This window comes from Perissodus microlepis, chromosome 14, assembly GCF_051167445.1.
Source record: "Perissodus microlepis isolate ML-2025 ecotype Zambia chromosome 14, ASM5116744v1, whole genome shotgun sequence".
Taxonomy (NCBI): domain Eukaryota; kingdom Metazoa; phylum Chordata; class Actinopteri; order Cichliformes; family Cichlidae; genus Perissodus; species Perissodus microlepis.
Genome location: NC_140474.1, coordinates 1737662 through 1760156, shown reverse-complemented (window position 1 = coordinate 1760156; position 22495 = coordinate 1737662). Strand labels below are relative to the sequence as shown.

General features: G+C 45.6%; 1 protein-coding gene across 1 annotated transcript; it reads left to right on the top strand.

Moving 5' to 3' along the window:
* Window positions 1-1392: 1392 nt before the first annotated feature.
* On the top strand, window positions 1393-22448 carry LOC146372825 (fibroblast growth factor 12-like). Its single transcript, XM_084951245.1, has 5 exons — window positions 1393-3297; window positions 7575-7685; window positions 10261-10364; window positions 14433-14631; window positions 16561-22448. Exons 1-5 carry the CDS (start codon window positions 3099-3101, stop codon window positions 16710-16712), a joined length of 765 nt encoding a protein of 254 aa, XP_084807371.1. The 5' UTR covers window positions 1393-3098; the 3' UTR covers window positions 16713-22448.
* Window positions 22449-22495: the final 47 nt, after the last annotated feature.

The following is a 22495-nucleotide window of genomic DNA, read 5'->3' as shown; positions in this document are numbered from 1 at the left end:
CAGAGAGGCTTCAGAGCAGAAACTGAGAGGTTGCAGAGCTCGACAATTTAACATGCACCTTGTTTCCGTTGTTTTAAACTGACTACATGCTTCATGAAAAAAGTGAAGACTTTTACTGCACTGCGTTTATCTGCTCCCTCCGTGAATAAATCAGAATCTCCTCAGGGCTTCTGCTCCACAATAAAACCCACAGCAGCAAGAGATGGGCCACAAATCACTGTTAAATAAGCTGTCTGCTATGTAGTAATATAAATGTAAATATCTGGTTTCATCAGGAATATGATCAGATGAGGAAAAGATCAGGATTTGTCTGAACATTTCTGTTTCCTGCACCCATCCATCCACCCCAACCTCCTCCATACAAAACCAAACAACCTCAAAGTGGATGGACCAACACAGAAGAGCTACTCTGCAGTCTATTCACACCTACAGGCCAGTGGACACTCAATGATGAGGATGTAACATCCTGGACAGGGAGGAACGCTGGTTTGAGGGCGGAGTCAAGGAGGCCATTTACGTGAAAAGGGAAAGACCATCTCTGAATGGAGGAGGGGGCCTAAGGGTACATCTGTCACCATCTTACATGCTGTGATTGCAGCCATTCCCCAACTCTCTGTGAATGGGACTCATGGTTATTGATGTCAGTTTGCATATTAATGATAAAGAAAGTGACCTCCCAGCCCATTGGCTGGTTTCAGTCATTGTCCAAATGTCCTTTTTATAAGGTTGAAACCTGCAGTCAGCTGAGACTGAAGAAGTCACCTGATGATGATGATGAAACGTTTCTCCCACTGAAACCTCCAGATGAACAGACTCAACCTTTTGGGATCTCCTTACCTGGATGATTGAGCGTGCATCAAGACACTCAGTATGCCTCAGTTTCCTTAAGTGATCTGGATTTTTGCCATAACGGAGCAGCCCTGTGGGAGAGCCGCCTCTTACAACAGACTTTCCTTCTCAAAGTGACACTAAGCTGCTTCGTAGGGGCAGGGATAGCTCAGTAGGTAGATTGGTGGCCCTATGATCAGAAGGTCGGGGGTTCGAATCCATTGAACGGCTACCCTGAGGTACCCCTGAGCGAGGTATTGTCCCCACACACTGCTCCCTGGGCGCTAGATTGGTGGCTGCCCACTGCTTTGCTGAGTGAATGGGTCACATGCAGAGAGGAATTTTTTATTAATGTTCAAGATGATGAGGACTATGTCTGAGCTATGTGGCAATTTTCTAGAGAAGTGTGCTTGTTGCTAATAATTCTGTAATAATTACTGTTTTTGAATTTTCTCAAACTGTGTCCTGCTACAAAAACAACCCCAAAATCCTAAAATTCAGTCGTTTTATTTTTCAATTAGGTCAATGAAAATGTAGCCTTTGAAGTTGTTTTCATGCTGATGCTCTCCAGAACATGTTTGTGCGTGGACGAGGCAAACGCTGATTTTGTGCTGCAATCTCAAATGTGCAGAAAAGATTGTGATATCAGACAGCGCCGTGTTGTTTGCAGGATTCTGAGGTTTTTTATCGCCAGCTGCTTTTGCCTTTCCTGTAGACGGAAATATTTTCAAAACAAAAGCAGAAAATCCTCATTTTAAAATTGATCAGAGCCTAAATGAGGTCTTCTAACCACGCTCGTGTCCAGATCTGGTCACTTTTGGGTCCAAACAAACAAAATGTTTGCGCTCAGTGCAGAAGCCAGCGGTTGGCTGTAATTTGTGATGATCTGGTTTGAAGATTAAAGTGAAACGAAAGGGTTTTTTTCTCTAACATGCACGACTCCGACAGCGGGGCGCCTCGATGCTGATGTTGTTCTGTAGTAACCAGTCGTCCTGCGGCGTGTAACGCGCTCGTGTGCGTCGGGATGCTGCAGTGAAGATGGAGTGGTCTGATGTGGGAGCAACATGAAACATCAGGCGGAATATTTTTAGGAGCTTCTTCCACACCTCCACCTCTCCTCTCTCCATCTCTCTCTCTCTCCTCGATCTCTCGCTGACGGCTGCTCTCTTTTCTCCTCGCTCCTCTCTCTTCACATTCAGCAGCTCTCAGCCTGCGAGGAAGAGGAGGAGGAGGAGAGGATGAGGCAGGAGAACAGAGTAGAGTAAAATAGAGCAGAGCGGAGTGCATGCGCGTGGAATCGGCGGCTTTATCGGCTCTTCTCTCTGGGATAATTCTGAACTTCTCGGGTTTGTTCCTCTTTTTCTGCATGTCGGGAAGTTGTTGACGAGCTGATGTAGGCGGGTGGATGAAGATGCTTTCCTCTCGCTCCACAGAGATGTGAAGAAACGTCACGGTGAAGCTCTTTGATTCTTCTGTTTGTGGCGCGTAAATCGAGAAAATCCCTGCTGCCATGTGCGCTTCCATCGGAGCGTCTGAAAGATGGAGGCGACCTAAAGTGATAAATTACCCAGCAGACACGATGAGCTCGTCGATCGAGGCGTAATCACTCAACAAATGTTAATTCAGAGTTTTTCTTTATTCCTTTATTAATCGTCTCCAGGCCAGTGCTGCATCTGAACTTGTGTGATTAGTGTGGGAACCTGTAGGGTTATTCAGGGAACAGGTATTCCGTTCTTCTCTGGATATTTAAAGTTTCCGTCTTTCAGAGCTCCATCAGGATTTGTGATCTATTTCCAAACCCTCAGCTGAAGAGTGCGGGGACTTCATCTCCGTTCTTTGGATTAGTCATCAGAAAGGAAGCCTCAACATGTAAACATATACTCATAAATCAACTATTTAAACTGTTTAAGAGGAATATCTGTTTCCTAACATCGGAGTGCACACAGGTTTTGTGCGGTGAATCGCACGAACGTGAAACGACTTCCGGGTTCTTCACTTTTGTGGATTTTCAGGATCCTTCTGGTGTTTTTGTTTTGAAGCCTGTACGTGTGACCGTTGTGCATCAGCTGTTCCTCACAGCGGATCTCTAACGTTTTGGTTCTTAATCAACGATCTGCCATAAGGGAGAAGATTTGTCATCCAGACTCGGTCCCTCCGAGGCCCGTCAGGCGACATGTCACCTGTTTTGGACTGAAGGGTCGTCAGCCTCAGACTCGGACAGCAGGAGCAGATATTTTGTTCCTCTGTGGCTTCGTCCTCCTCTCAGAGATATGGCGGCGGCTATCGCCAGCTCCCTGATCAGACAGAAGCGCCAGGCCCGCGAGTCCAACAGCGACAAAGTCGCCACTAACAAGCGACGCTCAAGTCCCAGTAAAGACCCGAGGTCTCTGTGTGAGCGACACATCTTCAGCGTCTTTAGCAAAGTTCGCTTCTGCAGCGGAAAGAAAAGACCAGTACGCCGGAAACCAGGTGGGTGGAACAATTCGGAGAGCAAAGGTTTGCCGTGTTACGGCGGGACGGGAACACTGCTGCTGCGGCCAGCTCTCAGACAGGTTCATGACCACGCTGATCAGAGCAGCTTAGCACGAGTCACCATTCAAAATAACCCTCCTTTATCTTACACAGGGCATCCTTTGTCCTTCTGATTGGCTGTCGCTCGTAAAGTAGCAGATATATGACAGGAAATAACACAGGTCCAATTTAATGTGAACAACCTGCAGCTTTAACTCAGCTTTCCTCTGATTGGCTGTCTCTTGCAAACAGAAGGTTTTAACAGCAGGTGAGCAGGCCTTTTGTGCACCTGAGATCGCCATATAAGAACATTTCCTCTCCATGACGCAGGAATCTTTGAGGAAGAAAACCTCCCAACTTGGCAGCTTGAACAAATCCGGGCAGTTATTTTGAAGCCCCTCCCCCCTAGTTATTAACGTCGCTTTCAGACGTCTGGCTCCTCCCACTCGAACACTAAACAGACACCTTGGTTGCTGCACAGTTGCTGTTACAGTAACTGTGCTTACCCCCCCCCCCCCTCCCCCGATGGAGACAGCGGCTCAGCTGGAGGCGCGAGGAATTGCAGCGTCCGCGACCACTGTGTACATCGGCGTACCCCCGCCCGTATGCTGCTTGTCTGTGTTTCATGGCGTATAGTGTGATGATATCTGTGCTTCTTCATGTGCTATGGAGTTTTCTGTGTTTCCTCCTCATGATGACTCACTTGTTGGAAGTCATCATGGGCAGAAACCCTTTTTTCTCCTGACTTTGCCCCCATATGTTACATATTTCACTGTCTATCCCTTCTTCTAGCCTGACCTGTCTCCCCAGTGTAAGTTTGTATATTGTCTGTAGGTCTGTCATTTCAGCTGCAGGCAACTGCAACTGACGAATAAAGCTTATCCTTATGTTCACTTTGATAAATTCAGATTCAGATTCAGGTCTTTCCTTACCTGTGTCTGTTGAGGGTCCGTCAACACTGAAGAAGTTCAGTGGTTGCCTTGACGAGGACGGTTTCAGCTTTTTAAAGCTCAGAAAGTTGAAGCTCAGCTTTAATTTGAGGTTTCCGTGGTGTTGTATGTTCTGTGGGTTCATCATGATACTGGATTGCATAAAGAAAACTCACCTCCCTGTTTGCTGTGGGTTCTTCCGTGTTCCCTGTTTTATTTGTAATGAGCGTTGCATCATCAGATCCCCACGGTGTGACTCCAGACGCCATTTTTCTTTTCTTGAAGTAACTGCAAACCTTTATGTTTTTTAGTCCTCCTGCAGAATAACGAGATAAAAGTCGACCTGAACTCGAGCAGCGTTCCCTCCAGAGAAAGCTTCTCGGAGAGCAGCAGCAGAGCGTCGGAGAACTGGACGGATGTCTGCGTTTACACATTTATGAGCTAGCTGCAGCTCTCATCTCTCATTAGCCGACTCCCCGCCGTCGCCTCCTCCTCCTGTTTTCTTGGCAATACAACAAACAGCTTCTTAAAGAAACTATTACGCAGCACTTGTGCTTGATCAGCTCCTTCAGAGTCTGCAGACTTCAAGTTCTCCAGTAAGGAGCTGGTAGGAAGAGGCCGAGTTATTCATGAGTTGTTCTGCAGCTGGTGAAGTCGGCGTTCAGCTCAACGTCAGCACTTTGCCCTGCTTTGATGTTTCACCCTCAGTGAGTCCTCTGCTAATGAGATCTGTTACTGCATGAAGCCTTTTTGAAGCCGTAAAGATTTCACCCCCAACTTTGCTCACGTTCAAATCAAAACACGACCGCGTGCCTCCAGTATCCTTCAGCAGCACTTCCAGGTTTTCCTTCAGCTTTTTCGCCACCTTTTTGTGCAGAATCGACCACACAGTGGCAAAGTGCGGCCTGAGGGCCAGAATCAAGCGGCGCGCTCTCTCAGTCTGCAATGTCCTAAAAGGAAAACTGATGTGTAGTGGGCTTGAAACAGGTAGGAAAGTTGCAGAGAAGGTTCTGGTAGCTCATCGCTCAGACTGTCCTGTAATTACACATTTACAATGTAAAGTTTTCATTAATTCACAGAGCATATCCTGTAGTTTGGCGTGGCGTGGAGGGAAAACTGCAAAACTTAAAGTGGGCCGGATTGGAGTCATCGTCGGGCAGATTCTGGCCCACGGGCCTCATGTTTGACACTCCTGATTTACAGCATCACTGTGTTGGTGTGTGGAAACCAGTGATGAGGTCCATGAGCTATTTCCTCGTAGACCTCTAAAGGACAGGAAGTCTTTCTTTCAGGTGTCGCCCCCTGGTGGCCTTTAAAAGGAATGCACATTTAGAAAACGTTGGCTTTTGTACCATCTCGGGTCATCGATAAATATATGTAAGAGATGAGCAGGTGGTTTTCTTTCATCGATATCACGGTTTCTTCGTGTAGAAAGCTCCCACAGCAGCAGACGGCGTTCTTAGTTCAGCGTTTATCGTTTCGCTGCGACTCGGGAAGACGAGGTTGGGTTTTAAAGGCGCTGTCAGTCTGATCACGCCTGAGCTCGGGGAGCAGCGTGTGACGAGGTGTTTTGTCGCCCGCAGCCTCACAGATGTTAAAACTCACAGCTTGTCTTCACACAGCGTGACACACACTCACAGATATAGCTCCTGGATCCGTGCTTATAATTAGAGGTTACACCTTGCAGATGTTTCGTGACTGTCGGTGTTTGAATCGTCAGCACGCTGACTTTGGATTCAACTTCTGAACATCAAAACACAGCGTGAGGTACGCCACTGCCCTCTAAAATAAACCAGCTGACTTCTATGGCCTTCCTTTAAAATGCACTGATGACATAAATATGTGGGAAAACAACTGAATGTATTTATGAACATAAAGATGACCAAAAATAAATAAGTTAGCTCCTTGAATATAAACTTTAGGTCCTTATCGGTATTTAGTTAATATTAATTTCTGTTTGACACCTTAAATCCTTTAAAATGATCATGTTGGAGGCTATTATTATTCTCTGAATTCATAACCAAGATTGCTTTTGCCAGAAAGTAAACCTGTGAGCGAGCACTTAAGCAAGGCGATAGTGGGAAAGAAAAACCCACTTTTAAGAGGAAGAAACCTCCAGCAGAGCCAGGCTCAAGGAGGGGCGGGGCCATCTGCTGCGACCGGCTGGGAGTGAGGACGAATTGGATAATAAGGACACACAACGCAGTGGGTCAGTGATGCTGTCGTCAAACAATGTGAAAATGATCCGTTTAAAGCAGGAAGCTGTTTGCATCCACTTCCTCTCTGTGAAACAAGGCCTGTAATACTGTGACTGCATGAAATGTAGGAAGTGTAGATTTATACATGTGAGCTGTTTGACGGGTAATCAGAGTAAAACCAAACGACTTTAATGAGCAGCAGCCAATAAAGGTCTTTGTTTAGGTCTTTGTGTTTTGCAGGGACGGTTGGTCCTGCTGTGTGTCAGCTCCTCCACACTCACGTCTGCTCTGTTAAAAGGTGAAGATTTACCTTGTTGTCGTTTCCGGACACGTATGTGTGTCTTCGGTCCTTTCAGATGTTAAGTAGCACAGCGGCCTGCTCCACATTAGCCTCGCTGTCTTTTTGGTCTATTTCTGCCAGAGATGAGTCCTTCTGGCCCACATTGTCATCTGGAGCATCACTTCGTCTCCTCAGCTTCTACCGTGTTTACGTCCTCAGACCTTCAGCTCGGTGTTAAGGTCAAGCAGGAGGGACTCGCGCGCTGAGCCGTGGCCTCGGGGTTTGTCTCTGGGGCACATGTGACACCCTGGGGTTTGAACCATGTGTGTTTGTGTGCCCTTAAGCTTCACGTGGCCCAGGCTGGAAACCCATCAGCAGCCATCTGCTAACTCTGAGGGCAAAGGTCACTGATTTGGGGCTTCAGGAACTTCCTGACTCTCTCCACACAGATTGGTCTGCCGGGCCTTCATGTTTAAACATGTTCTTAAACTAGTGGCTAACACACTGTTAGTGTTATATGTCTTATGCAAGCAAAGGGTGAACTGCTGATTTATCAGCTAATGCTAGCTAGCGTGATTTGCAAGCTGACTGTACAGGTGTGACATTTCTCTGCGGTCGAGTCTGTGTGAGGAACGCTGGACGGGAAATGTTGGGATGTACGCTTGTTTCTTCTTCTTCTTCTCAAATGTGAAAGTAGAGAAGAAGAAGAAACACATGAGTGAGATAAACTCAGCAATGCTACCTGACGACCTGCTGTCAGGTACAGACTGTGTGTGTGTGTGTGTGTGTGTGCGCGGGCTGGACCTCACATCGGTCTTTGTGTTTCAGAGCCGCAGCTGAAGGGCATCGTGACGCGCCTCTTCAGCGAGCAGGGCTTCTTCCTGCAGATGCAGCCCGATGGAGCCATCAGCGGGACCAAGGACGAGAACAGCGACTACAGTGAGTCCCACATTAAAACTGTATTTGTCTGCCTTACACCTGTACTCTTTTTAATGGCCTCCAGGGGGCGATCCTGAGGGTTTATGGGCTCGTTTTGGGTCATGCTAAATAAATAGATGAGGTCATTTTGTAAAGTTTGGTGTCAGGAGTCGGTTTTATGAAGGGTTCAGTGAGCATGTTGTTTCACACACTACTGTGTGATGTCGTGGTCGCTACCTCCAACTTGTATGGAAAGACAACATAAAAGAAACTTCTGTGTTTCACAGCCAAAGTGTAAAAACACCGTGGATCAAATCATCCGATGTCAAACAAGAGAACAGCTCAGAGGTAAAACATTACACAGAAGAAGGATCTCAAATACAACAGCTCATTAAATCAGAACATAAACATAATCCAACAATCTTCTGCTGCTTCCCCGGGTTTGGGTCATGAAGTCTAACCAGAGAAGCCCGGACTTCCTTCGCCCCAGCCAGCTCCTCCAGCTCATCCGGGGGGGTTTGATCCCAGCCAGCTGAGATATAATCTCTCCAGTGAGTCCTGGGTCTGCCGGGGCCTCCTCCCGGTCGGACTTGCCTGAACTATTCGATGTGGAGGACCAGCAGATCTGCTCTGAGCCCCTCACGAATGTCTGAAAGCCCCGTCACTAAAGGAAATGCATTTCCACAGCTTACACCTGCAGCTCTTCCAGTCACTCCCCACAGGTGAGGGTAGGGATGTCAATGCAGCGTCTGCACCGCTGCAGACTCCGCCCCAATCCATCTGTCGCTCTCACGCTCCACCCTCCCCTCACTAAAGGCACCTCCCCTACAACGCTGTCATGTTTAACGCATTCGCTTGGCAAGCAAAAGGTCGTTGGTTCGATTCCACAAATCCCGTTTGGGGTCAGAAAACAGAGCTGAAGCTGCCGTCTGTAACAGAGTGAGCTGAGGTGGAGCAGTCTGAAGGCAGCTTCTGATCGTCCATACTCGGTCACGTTTCCGCTGCAGGTCTTTGTTTCTCGGCTGGATGAGCTCAGGATTACAGCCTCTGCTGCTTCCTGTAAATCCTTTTGGTTTGGAAAAAAAGAAGCAAAAACAGGACAAGAAGAGGAGGAGGAGGAGGAGATGTTTTGGATTCCCCTCTCTCCCCCTCTCGCTTTCTCTCTGATCATCTCTGAGTTAAATAAAGGAGGATTAACCGCAGCCATTGCCACAGGCCTCTTCCTCCTCCACCTCCTCCTACTCCTCATCCTCACCCACACTGCAGCTCTCTGTCCCCGAGGATTAAATCACCTCTCATCACTGCGTCCCTCTATCACCCCCCCCTCGCTCTCTCTCTGCTTTTATTCAGTCTTTTTCTCTCGCTTTATCAGCTGGAAGCACATCAGCAGGCTGAGCCGGGTTTTAACCACCGTTACAGATCGACTAAAAGCACAAAAATTCACAGTTTGAAGAGGTGTAATGGGATTTTTTAATGCTGAGTGGGTCTGATTTACACAGGTGCCGAAGATGTAAAGCAGAGATAGAAGAATCACTGCTGGTTTATTAATTTAAACCTGCTCTGTGCGACTCTTCATGACATTTTCATTTCTGACACTTTTTACTGCAAATGTGTGAACAGATAGAAGCAGACGTTTCTGTAGTTTGTAGGTTTGTGTGTTAACACAATGCAGAGGAGGAAAGGCATCAGCAACGAGCTTAAAGAAGCATCAGTTGATGTCCATCGTCATGCAGGGACAAGGCCATCGCCAAAGAATCTCAAGTCCGTTATTCCACAGTGGAGGACGGTATCCACACGTGGAAAACACTCAAGACATCATCTCAGGAGTGGATATCCCAGCAAATTCCCCCCAGGAGACTCTACAGGCCTCTGTTAGCATGCTAGCATGTAACAGCTGGAAAAGGAAAGAATGGAGCTGCTGCAACGGTCCAGAGTCCGGGTGTCAACCTCAGCCTGGCTGAGACGCTGGGACCTCGTGGCTAACCCACCAATGATGAATTATTCCAGCAATCACCATTTTCACATCATCCTGCAGTGTTAAAAGTTTCTGCTCCTTCTGATATATACGTGCATATATTCATAGAACAAAAATATTCTGGGAGGTCTCGAACTGAGTTTTATTTACACAACAGTCTCCTCAAGATGCTTCATACTGTAATGTAGATCCTACAATAATACATACAGAGGAAAACCCAACAATCATATGACCCCCTATGAGCAGCACTTTGGCGACAGTGGGAAGGAAAAACACCCTTTCAACAGGAAGTAACCTGCAGGAGTAAGGAGAGGAAGAGAGCCAGGTCATCAACGTTTGAAATCATGGTCGTTAAGAGGGGAGTTTTATCCAGGAGTTACTTAGTGCAGTATCTTAGTTCCTCGTTCATCTCCGCCGCTCGATCGTCACATCTGCTTTCAAAACGCCAAATGACTCAACTCGAGGTTTCACAATAAGAGCTCGGTAACTGTGACTTCCTGGTAGCTCCGTCCGTCTTCTGTGCTCTCTGTGACGTTTTGTATTAATCTACTTTTGCTCCATTTCTGCCTCTCACTACCTAACTCTCTCTCTCTGTCTGTTTCTATGTCTCTCGCCCTCCAGCTCTGTTTAACCTGATCCCAGTAGGTTTGAGGGTCGTGGCCATCCAGGGAGTGAAGGCCGCGCTGTACGTGGCCATGAACGCCGAGGGATTCCTCTACACATCTGTAAGAACATCTGCCTCATCCTCATGTCCTTCTTGAGCTTGTTTCGTTAAAGGTTTGGAGCGTCACTTCCTTCCAAGGTGACACAAACACCTGCGGGAACAGGTAAAGCCAGGAGCTCCTGACGTGTCCCCAACAATCATTTTAACTATTAACACGTCTCGTTGCTGAAAACACTGATAGTATCAACTACTGTTTGTGAGGTAATAAGGTGTTACTGCTTTGCTCAAGGACTCGGGCAGAATTTAAAGGGTGACACTGAGATAAAGTTTCTCACTGAAGTGAAAACACTTCTCTCAGTTTTAATCCCCACAAGATCTGATTTCAGATCTTATTTCATTATCTGACCGATCCAGTTCTTCCCCTGCAAAGAGATCCTGGGTTTGTTTTTTCTGTTCGAGCTGGTGTTCAGATGCAAACTCGGTGACATTACGGTACAAAAGTTCCACTTTTAGACAGCGTGTGTAATAATTAATTGATGATGAACAATGCAAGTAGTTAGGAGGACAGCGCTGATCAGACCGAGGACATCTACAGCTGTACGGCTGCTCTGCCTCAGTGAGTCCATCTAACATCCATAATTCACAACACGTGCATAAAACTTTAAAATGCGCCTCTCTGTGCGCAGCATCAGGATGGAGGCAGAGTGGTGGAGGAAGAGGAGGATAACAGCGACGAGGAAGCTTTCTCAGGCGTGTTAGACACAAAAACTAAATATGAGCTCGCAGCGCGCCCGAAGAAGCTAGCTGTTAGCTGCGATTGTTGGTCAGCGCTGTGGGGAAGATGTAATTCTGAGGAGCGACCATGAACTACCTGTTCTGCAGCGCTCCTATTGGCTGCTGCTGCCTGTCAATCACAGATGTCAAATCGCAGCCACCACTGCGATTTGAAGCCGCGGACGCTGACTGTGTGGTAGTTTGAGTCAGTGTAACACCAGCGTGCCTTCGTGGCGGGTACGTGATGAAACCTTGCTGCCACTTTGCAGCTGCGCTTCAGTTCTGCTTTGTGGTTTGATGCCAAATATGGAAGTGCAGCTGTTAGTAAATGTTTCTGCACTTGTTAGCTCGATGGTCCTCTTCATGAATCTTAATCATTAATTAATCACAAATTGGCCTGATCCCATCTCACCAGTCAGTCCTGACTGCTCAATGCTTTGAAATGTAAATGCTTCCCATCGAGAGCGGGGAGATCACATGACTTCATCCCATCTCTCAGCCCTTCAACCACATGCCAGATAAATCCAGGATGGAAGAGGCAGCCCTGTTTTTTTTAGGAGGTAAAGTGAGGATTTGGTTCGGCTCCATAAAATATAAACTCATGTTCTCTCAGGTGTAGCTTCAGATGAAGAGTACAGCAGCTCCTCCTCTTGCTCTGCAGTTATGTAAGAGCATTACAGCATGAGCGGTGAGACAGCTGCAAGTAAAGTTGTGCTGGGAGGCCCGAGCGTCTCGACACTGTTTACTGAAACCATCACGTCTTGATATGAGAGGCAGGCTGCGTGCTGGGAGGAAAAAATACGCTTTTCATCATTTATTCTGCTTCCTCTTCCTCCTCGACATCATCGTCACGCTCCATTTGAAGTCCCGTCTTTCCTTCCTCGTGGCTCCTTTTTCCTTTTTATCTGTTGCTGTGTTTGTGTTGGGTTTTATTAAGTGTAGTAGTGACTTCAGCTTGATTCTTATCAGATTCTCAGTCACTCGTGAATCATTTTAAACACTCTAAAGGAATGAGACAGATTTGTAATTAGCATCTGTGACATCTCACGGTGAACAAAGTTTTTACATCAAATACAAATTTTATGACAGGAACGCGTCTCAAAGGTTGGAGCAGGGCAGCAAAAGGCTGGGAGAGGAAGCACAGCGACACAAACATAATCAGCAACAGATTACATATAAAAACAGCCTCTCAGCTTCTCCAGGAGCCTGCAGTCCAGACCTGCTGACCAAAACTGCTTTTTATTTATTAAGTGGACACAGAATTGAGGTAACTGAACGCCGGCTCTGGATTTCTGAAAAACACATTTCAACAACTGTATTTAGAAACTCCAAGTTTCAAATGTTGGGACAGGTTTTTGTAGGCTAGGGGGGGATGTTCTGCTCTGATTGGCTCGCCTGACCACCTGTTATATCCAGAGGGTGCACACACACACACACACACACACACACACACACACACACACACACACACACACACACACACACACCTGTTATACCTGGAGGGAGGTGCTAAACTGGGACTTTAAACGGCCCAGCAGTCACGTTTGGTGTCTAAATGTCCACCACAGCTTCCTGCTCCGTGAAGGATAAAGTGCACGAACAAGACTTACATTAATATTTCAACTTAAAAGCTTTTTAAAGCTTTCAAAATAATGTTGAGTTTTATTCTTCAGCTGCTTTGTTCTGAGCTTCCTTTCCCATTTATGTTTTATGGATTATTGAAGTTCTTACAGTTCAGATTCCTTTTGTTTAATTAAAATTTTGTAAAGACTGCAGTAGTGAACCTGTGCTCAGAGTGAACCTGTGCTCAGAGTGAACCTGTGCTCAGTGTGTACTAGGGCTGCCACGATTAGTCGACTAGTCACGATTACGTCGACTATCAAAATCGTCGACGACTGATTTAATAGTCGACGCCTCGTTTGAAGCATCACAAAAGACGCAGGAATAAGTAGTAGGATTTAAGAGTGTAATAACGGACTGAAACAGAAGATGGCAGCACTGCATGTACAAGGATGCCAGCTGCCGTTAAACCCCGAAGAAGAAGAAGCTCTGTCCCAGAATTCATAGCGCGGCCCAGCTCAGTTTCCAACAATGGCGGCAGCTAGTTAGTTTTAATATTACTCTTGTTATTCTTTCTGGGTCACAAAATAAATGATTAAAATATTTTCAGGCGAGAATGTAGCTGTGTAAACCTCAAATATTTGCTCAGTTTATCAAGACACCACATATTTTCAGAGACGTCTGTTACCCACTAGCTCGATAGCTAACCGGGGGCTAGGCTCACTAGAGCCGTGAGAACACCGGACTCCCGGCAAATCGTCTTCAAACCCACCGCCGTCTTTCGCTACTCAGGTTAAACATGATATATAAGTCACTTAGATAACTTCAAAATGTTATTGTTTGGCTTTTTTTTAGTATTTTATTTGTTCCTGAGTAAATCGGTTTGGCTGAGATTAAATTATAGTTTTTACACAGCTGAATAAACGTCAAGCAGACAGCTGATTATCAGAAGTGTGAGATGCTCGAGAATTTACTCCGGTGTCCTGTTATATTTTAGATAGCAAGGAGTTTATTAAACTTCACCGAAACAATCTCCAAATTTCATTAAAATTTAACAAACTATCATCTTGTCTTTATTTTTAGTTAGCACAGACCTTAAACACTTAAAGCTGTAAGCTAATGATAGTTATATAAGAGCAGATGCTGCTGGTGCAATAAGCTGTATGTTTTACGTCCAATGGATGATGATCTGATTAGTCGACTAATCGCAAAAATAATCGGTGACTAGTCGACTATCAGAATAATCGTTTGTGGCAGCCCTAGTGTGTACCTGTGCTCAGTGTGAACCTCAGGCTGAGAATTAAGACCCAGCTTTTGTAAGACTCTCGTCCTGTTACATGTGACGCTGTGCCTCTGCGCTGCAGTGCTGCTGACGCTATCGTGTGCGTGTAATGTGATCGATCACCTTCAAGGTGTTTCGTATTGGTCGCGGCTCATTGGCTGCTTCGCGTGTTGTGTCCTATCACATCCTGCCGTGTGTCTGTAACGTGAAGTATCAGCATGTAGTGACCGTTTCCTGTCCTGTCACACGAGGCAGGCAGATTCATATGGAAGTAAAATGATGACGAAAGCTTTGAGCACAAACTGAACCGTGACACTAAAAGGCTGCTGCTTCATTTTAAAATAAAAGCCCCAAGTTTAAACTTCAAAATAAAATTCAGATAAAAGCAGCCGAGTCGTGCAATCAAACATGTGGACGCACAGAGACGTGAAGCAGGCGGTCGTGTAAGAAAAACTACAAAATGATCTCTCTGCTGATTATACTTCAAATGTTTTCTGTGTGTTTGTGTATCAGGATGTGTTCACACCAGAGTGCAAGTTCAAGGAGTCGGTCTTTGAAAACTACTACGTCATCTACTCGTCCACCATGTATCGGCAGCACGAGTCGGGCCGGGCTTGGTTCCTGGGCCTCAATAAGGAAGGAATCATCATGAAGGGAAACCGAGTGAAGAAAACCAAACCGTGCTCACACTTTGTCCCCAGACCCATCGAAGGTGAGACCAGCTGTGGACACAGATGTTGGTGGTGGCGATGCTTTCGTGTCTCACGGGTCAGACAGAAAGACATTCTGGAAAACACGAGGACGAAGTGTGAATTAGTAATGCCACCGTCGATTTTCTTTGTATGTAAAGCAGGTTTGTGGGTCTGCAGTATTGTTGAGGTCCTCAGGGAACCATCCTGGAGTTCAAGGCACGCTTGTTTTCTGTTGTCCCAGAGTGAATGTTTATCCTTACAGTTCATGACTGATTTTGCAGGTCTGTGATGACGTTAGTCCAACAGTTAAATTTCTGGTTCATGTTTACACGACAGGAGCTCACGATTCAGTTTGGATACAGAATTTATCGTTCATAAAGAGAAGAGTCAAAGAAAATCATTCCTTCAGATGTTTCAAATTTTCAGAAATATTTAAACATTTGAGGAAAAAAGCAACTGTTTCAGTTCCATTTCATTTAACCAACAAGTCATCATATTTCAAAACTTTTAATAAGCTAATGTTAAAACTATTTCACATGGTTCTTCTGTGTGCACACGCTGCTGATATCTTCAGCTTCCTCTGCTCCGCGTCAGTGAAAGACACACAAGTTGTGTTTAGAGGAAAGTGTAACCTCGCCTCCCGCTCTGAGCTAAACTCCACACTCTGTATTTTTACAAAAAAATTGTTTTTTTAAACGCAAACATGAGAGAAGGAGAAGTAGAAAAGTCTGCTTTTTCTCCCAGTTTGGGATTTTTGTACTTTGAAATCGACCGTTCTCCACATGTCTGTAGTTTATCGTAGTAGAAGATGAGTGAAATAAGCAAAATGGGCTTTGAGGTTTTGCATTTAGAGGTGATTTTGTAAATGTAGGTGCTTAACACTGAAACACTGACATCTACATTCTACATTCTGCCTTCCTAAACTGTAAAAACTGTGCTGGAAACGTCCTGATATTAAAACACAGAGGCAGGAAAATGTGTTTCTGAACGTCTTATCTCAAAATCCTCAGCCTCACATTCTGACCTACTTCAGGTGAACCGTTGGCCCAGTAAAGCCTACGTAAAAACTGACCCTCTTAACAGTAAAGCAGCCGAGACTCGTATTTCCTGGTGAACTTGAACCAGAATTACCGGCATGAATTGGAAGAATAGCGAAGTCTTTTAATGTGATATTTTTAGTCCTGTTTGAAGATAAAAGCAGTAAAACGGCAGCTGACTGTGAGACTGGGAGGTTGTGCTGTTGGTTTGTAGGAGCTGTTGTAGCTCAGCTGCTGTGCTCTTAGATCCTGGACAAACGAGAGAGTTTGAGGAAGGCGTGGAGAGCTCAGAGGTGAGCCAGGAGCCGAGGTCGTCCAGCCAGAACTCAGAGTGTGAGGACAAGGTGAAGCTCTAATATCACAGATGGAGGTTTAACTGGAAACATGAAGCTCCGTCTCTGCTTTCAGCTGCTCTGCCCCTCCCCTCTCATCCCTCATCTTCATTTAAAAATATCCATCAACTATACATCTGTCAACTATCACCTTCCTCTCGTCCTTCTGTCAATCTTCTCCTCTTCCTCTGTGTCCTTCAGCCTCCTTCCTCCCCTTCTTCCTTCTCCCCCCTCGTTAACTCACTGATGTCTTCTTTTACCTCCTCATTTCTGATTCGTTCTTCTTCTTTTCTGTTATTTAACGTCAGCACATAGACCTCGAAGTAGCTGCTAGTTTTAATAGATTTGTCTTTATACTTTGCAGGTTCAGCTGTATCCTCGTCCACGACACAAACTGCACACCTGTTAGTTATGATTATGTCATTGAATGCAGCACCACAGGTTGAACTCTGACATCTGAATTTACGTCCGGATGTTTTTCAGTTTATTTTATGTGTAAATTCGAGAGTTGGTGGTGGCGTGATGCTTTAATGACTCACTGTCTTTCACCCCCGTCCTCCCCCCGCCCTCCCCCCTGTAGTCTGCATGTATAAGGAGCCGTCGCTGCACGAGCTCGAGGAGAAGCTGCTGAAGTCCTCGAGGAGCCCGACGATGAACAGCGAGGAGCGGGCGAGGAGCCTGGAGAGGGAGCAGCGGGCAGCGGAGTCCTCCACAGAACGAGAGGCGTCGTAGCCTGCAGCGCCACCCGCAGGAGGAAGACGAGGCGAAGGTGGAGGAGGAGGAGGAGAACTCCCATTTTAACACTCCCTCTGTTCAGCAACAACAACAACTACAACCACACCGACGACGACGACAACAACCGCCATAACAACGACGGCGAAAACAAAGAAAAAAAGAAGCTTAAAAAAGGGGAGGGGGGGGCGGTGGGGTCTTCGTGCTCGTTATGAAATATTTTAAATCAAATGGGGGAGGGCGAGGGGGAGGGGCCTGTTCGGAAATGGAAAAAAAATCAAGACGTTGATGATGATGATTTACATTTTATGCAAAGAGCCCTGCTGAAATGGTGCCGAGAGGCTAGCCCACCTACTCTTCATCGCCACATTGTAATCATCATCATCATTTCTGTCACAACGACGACAAAATGTTTTTGCGAGTCGAGCGAGCGCTGAGAACTCCGAAGCTTTAAGCCATGTAGAAACTTCACTTCCTTTCATTTCTTAATGAATGCAAAGACTTTCGCACTTTTGACACGCCGCGCTTCTTCTTCTTCTTCTGCGTGATGTTCTGTCCGGTTGGAAGGAAGACCTTTTCTGTTTCGTCTTCTTCAGCTGCCACATCTTTACGTGCGTTATGTTGTGTTTTCGGGGTGGGAGCCTTTGTGGGTTTTTGTTGCAGACACTGGCGACTGAAGGAAGGAAGACGGCCGGGTCTCTGTGCTCTGTGCCGATCGGACCGCTTCCTGTGACGGAGGTCAGTCGGGCGACCGGGTGACTGTACGCCTGAGAGGATCAGAACAGCGTGCCGGTTTGTGTGGTCGCTGCAGGTGGTGTCCACGTGAACTCCACATTCCTGCTTTTTAAAATCACTCAGCAGTTTGTAGATCGAGTTCCTGCTTTTGCTTCACGTTGACGAAAACCGACTAAACTTCTTTAAACGCATCCAAACGTGAAGGATCGAGTTCTAAAAAGTTTGTGCGAGGCTCAGAGAAAGGCTTTGACCTTTCAGCCCGGAGTGTTGTCTGCAGGCTTCGTCTCAGGCTGTGTTAACGGCTGTTACGTCCGCAGAGGAGTTTATATTTGTCACTATGCATCTGAGACATCAGATATGATACACCCCAGAAGAGCTGGGGTGGAGGTGGGTTGCCAAGAGGCTTGTAAAAGCACCTGCAGCTGTTTATAGGTCAAATACAAGCCCAGTTTACGGTTGGAACAGACTGTAGTATAGATGGTGTACTCCCAAATACTTTCCATGAACAAATAGTTGACGATGGGGGGATTTTGAATATCCTAAAACATAATCAATTAATCATTTCAGGGGAAGCGTAGGGCAAAAACAACCCTGGATGCTTCTCTGTATAAACGATACAGTCAGTGTGCTGTCAGATTATAGCGAGCACACCCACTGTAGTAGTAACCGGTCTGTAGTAACCATGAACTGTGCAAACATGCCAGAAATGTGCAGCTTAGCATAGTGCTAATTCTTTTCCATTGCACAGAAAGTAATAAATGAAGGACGGCAGGAGCCCAAAATCAAGCAGCAACTTTCAGCAGTGAGCCAGTGCCCATAGACCCATATGTTAAAATGCTCAGCTTTACAGTAGAAATAAACAGCCTGGTAAAAAACACTGTTAGAGATCATTTCCTCCGCCTAAGAAGTCTGAGCTCCAGTTTTGGCGACTGAAATTCTGGAATTTTATTTGAATTTTACAGCGAGTGACGTCCTGGTAGCTACAGCTATCCTTTATATACAGTCTGCTCTCCAAAACATGGCTGGTGTGAGTTACTGTTAGAGGCCTGCAGCCTGTGAGACACATCCCGGGGCAGGAAAGGTCAAAGAGCCGTGAGCACAGGTGGAGGTGTAACTCTGACTGTGGGGAGTTTCAGACACGAGGTTGGTCTGAAAGCTGCTGGTTTTAAAAAGAGATCAGCAGGACTGTGAAGTCCACCAATAATTTCATAAAAAACTGATCGCAGCTCAGTCTCTCTGTGCTGCGTTCAGGGTCTGATCACACGACAAGATTTTGGGTTTTGCGGCGTTACAAGAAATATTGCATGATGTACTTTCTGTGCGACGCCCCCGCAGACATGGGGAGGTTTAAATGATTTATTGAGACACTAACAGCCGAGTTGTGTAACTCTGATCCGGTCTGAACAGGACTGAAGCTGAACGACGAGCCGGCCGCGACCTGCCCTGTGCAGGCGTGTTGGAGCTCTGCGTGATCAGGATTTAACGGGTTAAAACGCCACAGCATGCGCTCACTTTGTCTGTTATTAACACGACTGTATGTTTGATTTTGATGAGGACGGGCACACTGAGCTCTGATTGGTCCATTTGTTTATGTTGACTTGGCACGATGTGTGCAGCGGTTCAAGAGAGTGGAAGAAATTTGAATTTTAAATTTAACTTCAAGGAAAAGATGAAGTGGTCGGTTATTGATTAGTGAATCAAAAGACTCCAGAACAGGTTTTTATGAGCTCTGTCATGGATGTGAATGTGTTTGGATAAAACGTCCGACGCTCCCGCTTTCACTCCCTCCACCGTGATGCATTCAGGTGTCGGCCGATGGGGGGCTTTGGAGCGTTTCTGACACTGCCCCGCTTTGTGTAGACAAAGAGCACTGCCCTGAAAACTGTTTTACTCCAACCTCGTCTGAACTTCGCACAGCTGAAAGGAAAAGATTTCCTGTCATCTTTCAAAATAAAAGTCAAGAGTTTAAGGAAGAGCAGACGTACAGCTCCCTGGGTGGATGCTCAGGATTGAAAGTTCCCTTTATTGTGTCCACCCTGAGTACGTTTCTTCCTTGCATTGCTCTGTGACGGCGAGATCTTGTCCTTTCCAGAGAGTAAAGTTTAGACGTTCAGCCTGAGTCGCTGCACTGCCCTCTCCAACCTCTAAGACTTTCCTTCTTCTCTCACTCAGACCCTTTACTTCTCTCCGATGTTACCAGCCGAGTTTCCCAAAAAGAAAACCGGGAAAAAAATGAAACGAGTCTCCATCAAACGCGACCTTCCTCCTGCACACGTTCTATCACTGCCTTCCCCGTTCTCAGCGGGAGAAAATCACCAGGACTGCAGCATGTATGGAAAGTCGTTAGTGCCATTAGTGCTGCGATCCTGTCTCTGCAGCTCATACTGTGGTTCCACAAGTTCAGCCTCTGTCGTCACGCTGGCTCAGAACAATCCTGAGAAACTTCTGTCATCATAAAATCATTTGTAAAGATATTTTTGAGTCATAAAGATCAGAGATGGAAAACCTCTGCTCAGGCTGAAATGTCCCTCCACTGTACTGTACTGTCCCTGGTTCCACATCTAGATTGGACCAAGTCCCCAAAACAGTCCCGGCTGTTCTTCTGATCCTGATTCTGTTGCAGGAAGCTCTCAGAACCTGAATAAGCAGCTGCTCATTTTAGAACTAGGCTGGGCCAGTTTGTACCATAAGAAGGAGCAGCAAGTCAGTGTAGCCGTATTTAAGTAAGGTACTAAAAACACCTTATATGCCAAGTAAGAGAGTAACATCTGTTGGCGAAAAGAGCGTAGGGATAAAAACAGAGCAAAGGTTTAAAGAACAGTCACGTTTTAAAACAGTTAAAACAACAACTGCTGATGAAGTTCTGCACGTACAAAAAAGTCCCTTTAACCCAGGGGTGTCCAACTGTAGTCCTCCAGAGCTACCTGCAGCTTTTAGATGCATCCCTACTCCAACACAGCTGAATCAAAAGGTTGGATTCCCTCTTCAGCAGACATCAAGTTTGGCAAAGGCCTGATAACAAACCATTCATTTGATTCAGGTGTGTCGGAACAAGGATGCGTCTAAAAGCTGCAGGCAGCTCTGGAGGACTGGAGTTGGACACCGAATGAGGAGCTCGGCCTGCAGATGAACGAGAGTTTGAACTTCGATGTGTTTTTTTTTGGGAAACTCGTCACCTCCCGTCGGCCGACACCAAGCTGCAGAGATGACACTTAAAAACACTCTGAGGCTAAATTCAGATCGGTGGAAGTGGAGGGTAAAAGGAGGCGGGGTCAGGCGGGGCGTGGTTGTAAATGGATAAATGGACTGAAGGATGGAAATGAATGGACCAGTCACAGTCTGCTGCGCTGCCTCTGAGAATGTCTTCCAGTTTGGGGTTCTGGGTCGGACCGCGAGGACTGGAACACGAGCGGCTCGGCACGAACGCTCTCCTCTTAATGTTTCTGTAAGCGTCAACACAACCAAACCACTCGACAGAAATGTTGTACCGGGTGTCTTTTCTACCACATCCTCTGCTTCAGGCTCAGCAGGACACCCAGAACCAGAACACAGTTTCAATCTAACTGCCTTCAAGTTACGAGATAAGTTCGCCTCAAAAATCAAGTGAGAGCCCGTTTGTACGGAGGAAGCAAAGTGCCAGTCACATAACCAAAACATATCTCATAAATCTCAGTTTATTATCTAAATAAATCTAAAATCTAGATAGAAATTAAATGTTGATGTAGTGGCCATCTTACTTTCTTTCTCTCTTTGTCTTATATTTAAAATAACCACACTACGGACGGACAAGCGACTGTTTTAAGCGTCGGTTTGTTAGCAACAAACCGTCCACTTGTTTATTTTTCACATAAACCTTTCACAATAAAGCTCAAGATCCTGTTGAGACTTTTCAAAATAAACTAAAATGATGAAAATATACATTGTTCTTAAACATCAAATTTCAGAATATGCATCAAAAAATGACCTCAAATGCAAACATGAAGTAACTACAAATGAGCTCGTATGATAGCACGCTAGCACACGACAGCAATGAAACAAAAGCTGAAAAAAATAAAATATATTCAACATAGACAGGAAAAAAAATCAGCAACAACTTAGTAATAAATGTAATAACTTTCATAGATAAAATAATTTCTCCTACTGTTGTTAACTATATAATTTAACTTTTATAAGTTAAAGTAAATTTAAAAAATGTTGTTTCGATTTATTTACATGTGACGCCATGACATTTGTCACCTTTCACAAACTCATACGAACGCCTGCGAAGAAAAGATTTTAGTTGCGCATCAAATATTTGAGAATGTCTTAAAGTGTAAGAAAAACCAGATGTGTGCGTTCGTTCGCCGCTTTAAACGTCCACAGTGTTTCTTTTGTCTCCGTGCTGCCTGTTGTCATTTTACTGAGACATTCTCAAATACTTTAACTCGAGTCTTCACAAGTTTGCAAAAAATAAGTGCAGGGTTTCAAATCCTTTATTTCACAAGCACAAAATCAGAGCGGGAACACTGAACCATCGTTGATAAGGCTCGCAACGATGGTAATCTGCGTCACCTGAAGGCAGCATGAGTTTGTAAACTGGTTCATGAGAAGCAGAAAGTGTAGAAAAGACAAAAGTCTGTGTTTTAAAGCGTTCAGGGTTCGACTCTGAGCTCTCTAGAAACTTGACGATGGCAGTTTTAAAGTTTCCTGCTTATAAAAACTGAAACGCTGAGTTTTTTACTCAAAAACAGTGAGATATTGAACCTATAGGGGGCGCTGTCGTATCACAAAATGATGATGTCATTACGAAGCGACGCAGGCCCAGGAGGAGGGTGAACGTCACCGAGTTGCAACGTGTTTGTCGAACCTAAAATCTCTTGCTCTTTCTTTGTGTTTGCTGATGTTTGCACCTTTTCGGACGCACCTCCATATAAAAACGCATCATATATTAGAAGAAAATCATCGCAAATACGCAGCAGGATGAAAAAAGAGTACTGAAAAATAAAAAAACATATAAGAGCATCAGCGTCTCTCTGTGTTTTTTACTCCTGATGATCAACTTGTCTGTG

Coding starts and splice junctions, on each gene's coding strand:
- LOC146372825 (XM_084951245.1), top strand. CDS start 3,099: ATGGCGGCGGCTATCGCCAGCTCCCTGATCAGACAGAAGCGCCAGGCC. Junction 10,365..14,432: donor AGGGATTCCTCTACACATCT/GTAAGAACATCT, acceptor TTTGTGTATCAG/GATGTGTTCACACCAGAGTG. Junction 14,632..16,560: donor TGTCCCCAGACCCATCGAAG/GTGAGACCAGCT, acceptor TCCCCCCTGTAG/TCTGCATGTATAAGGAGCCG.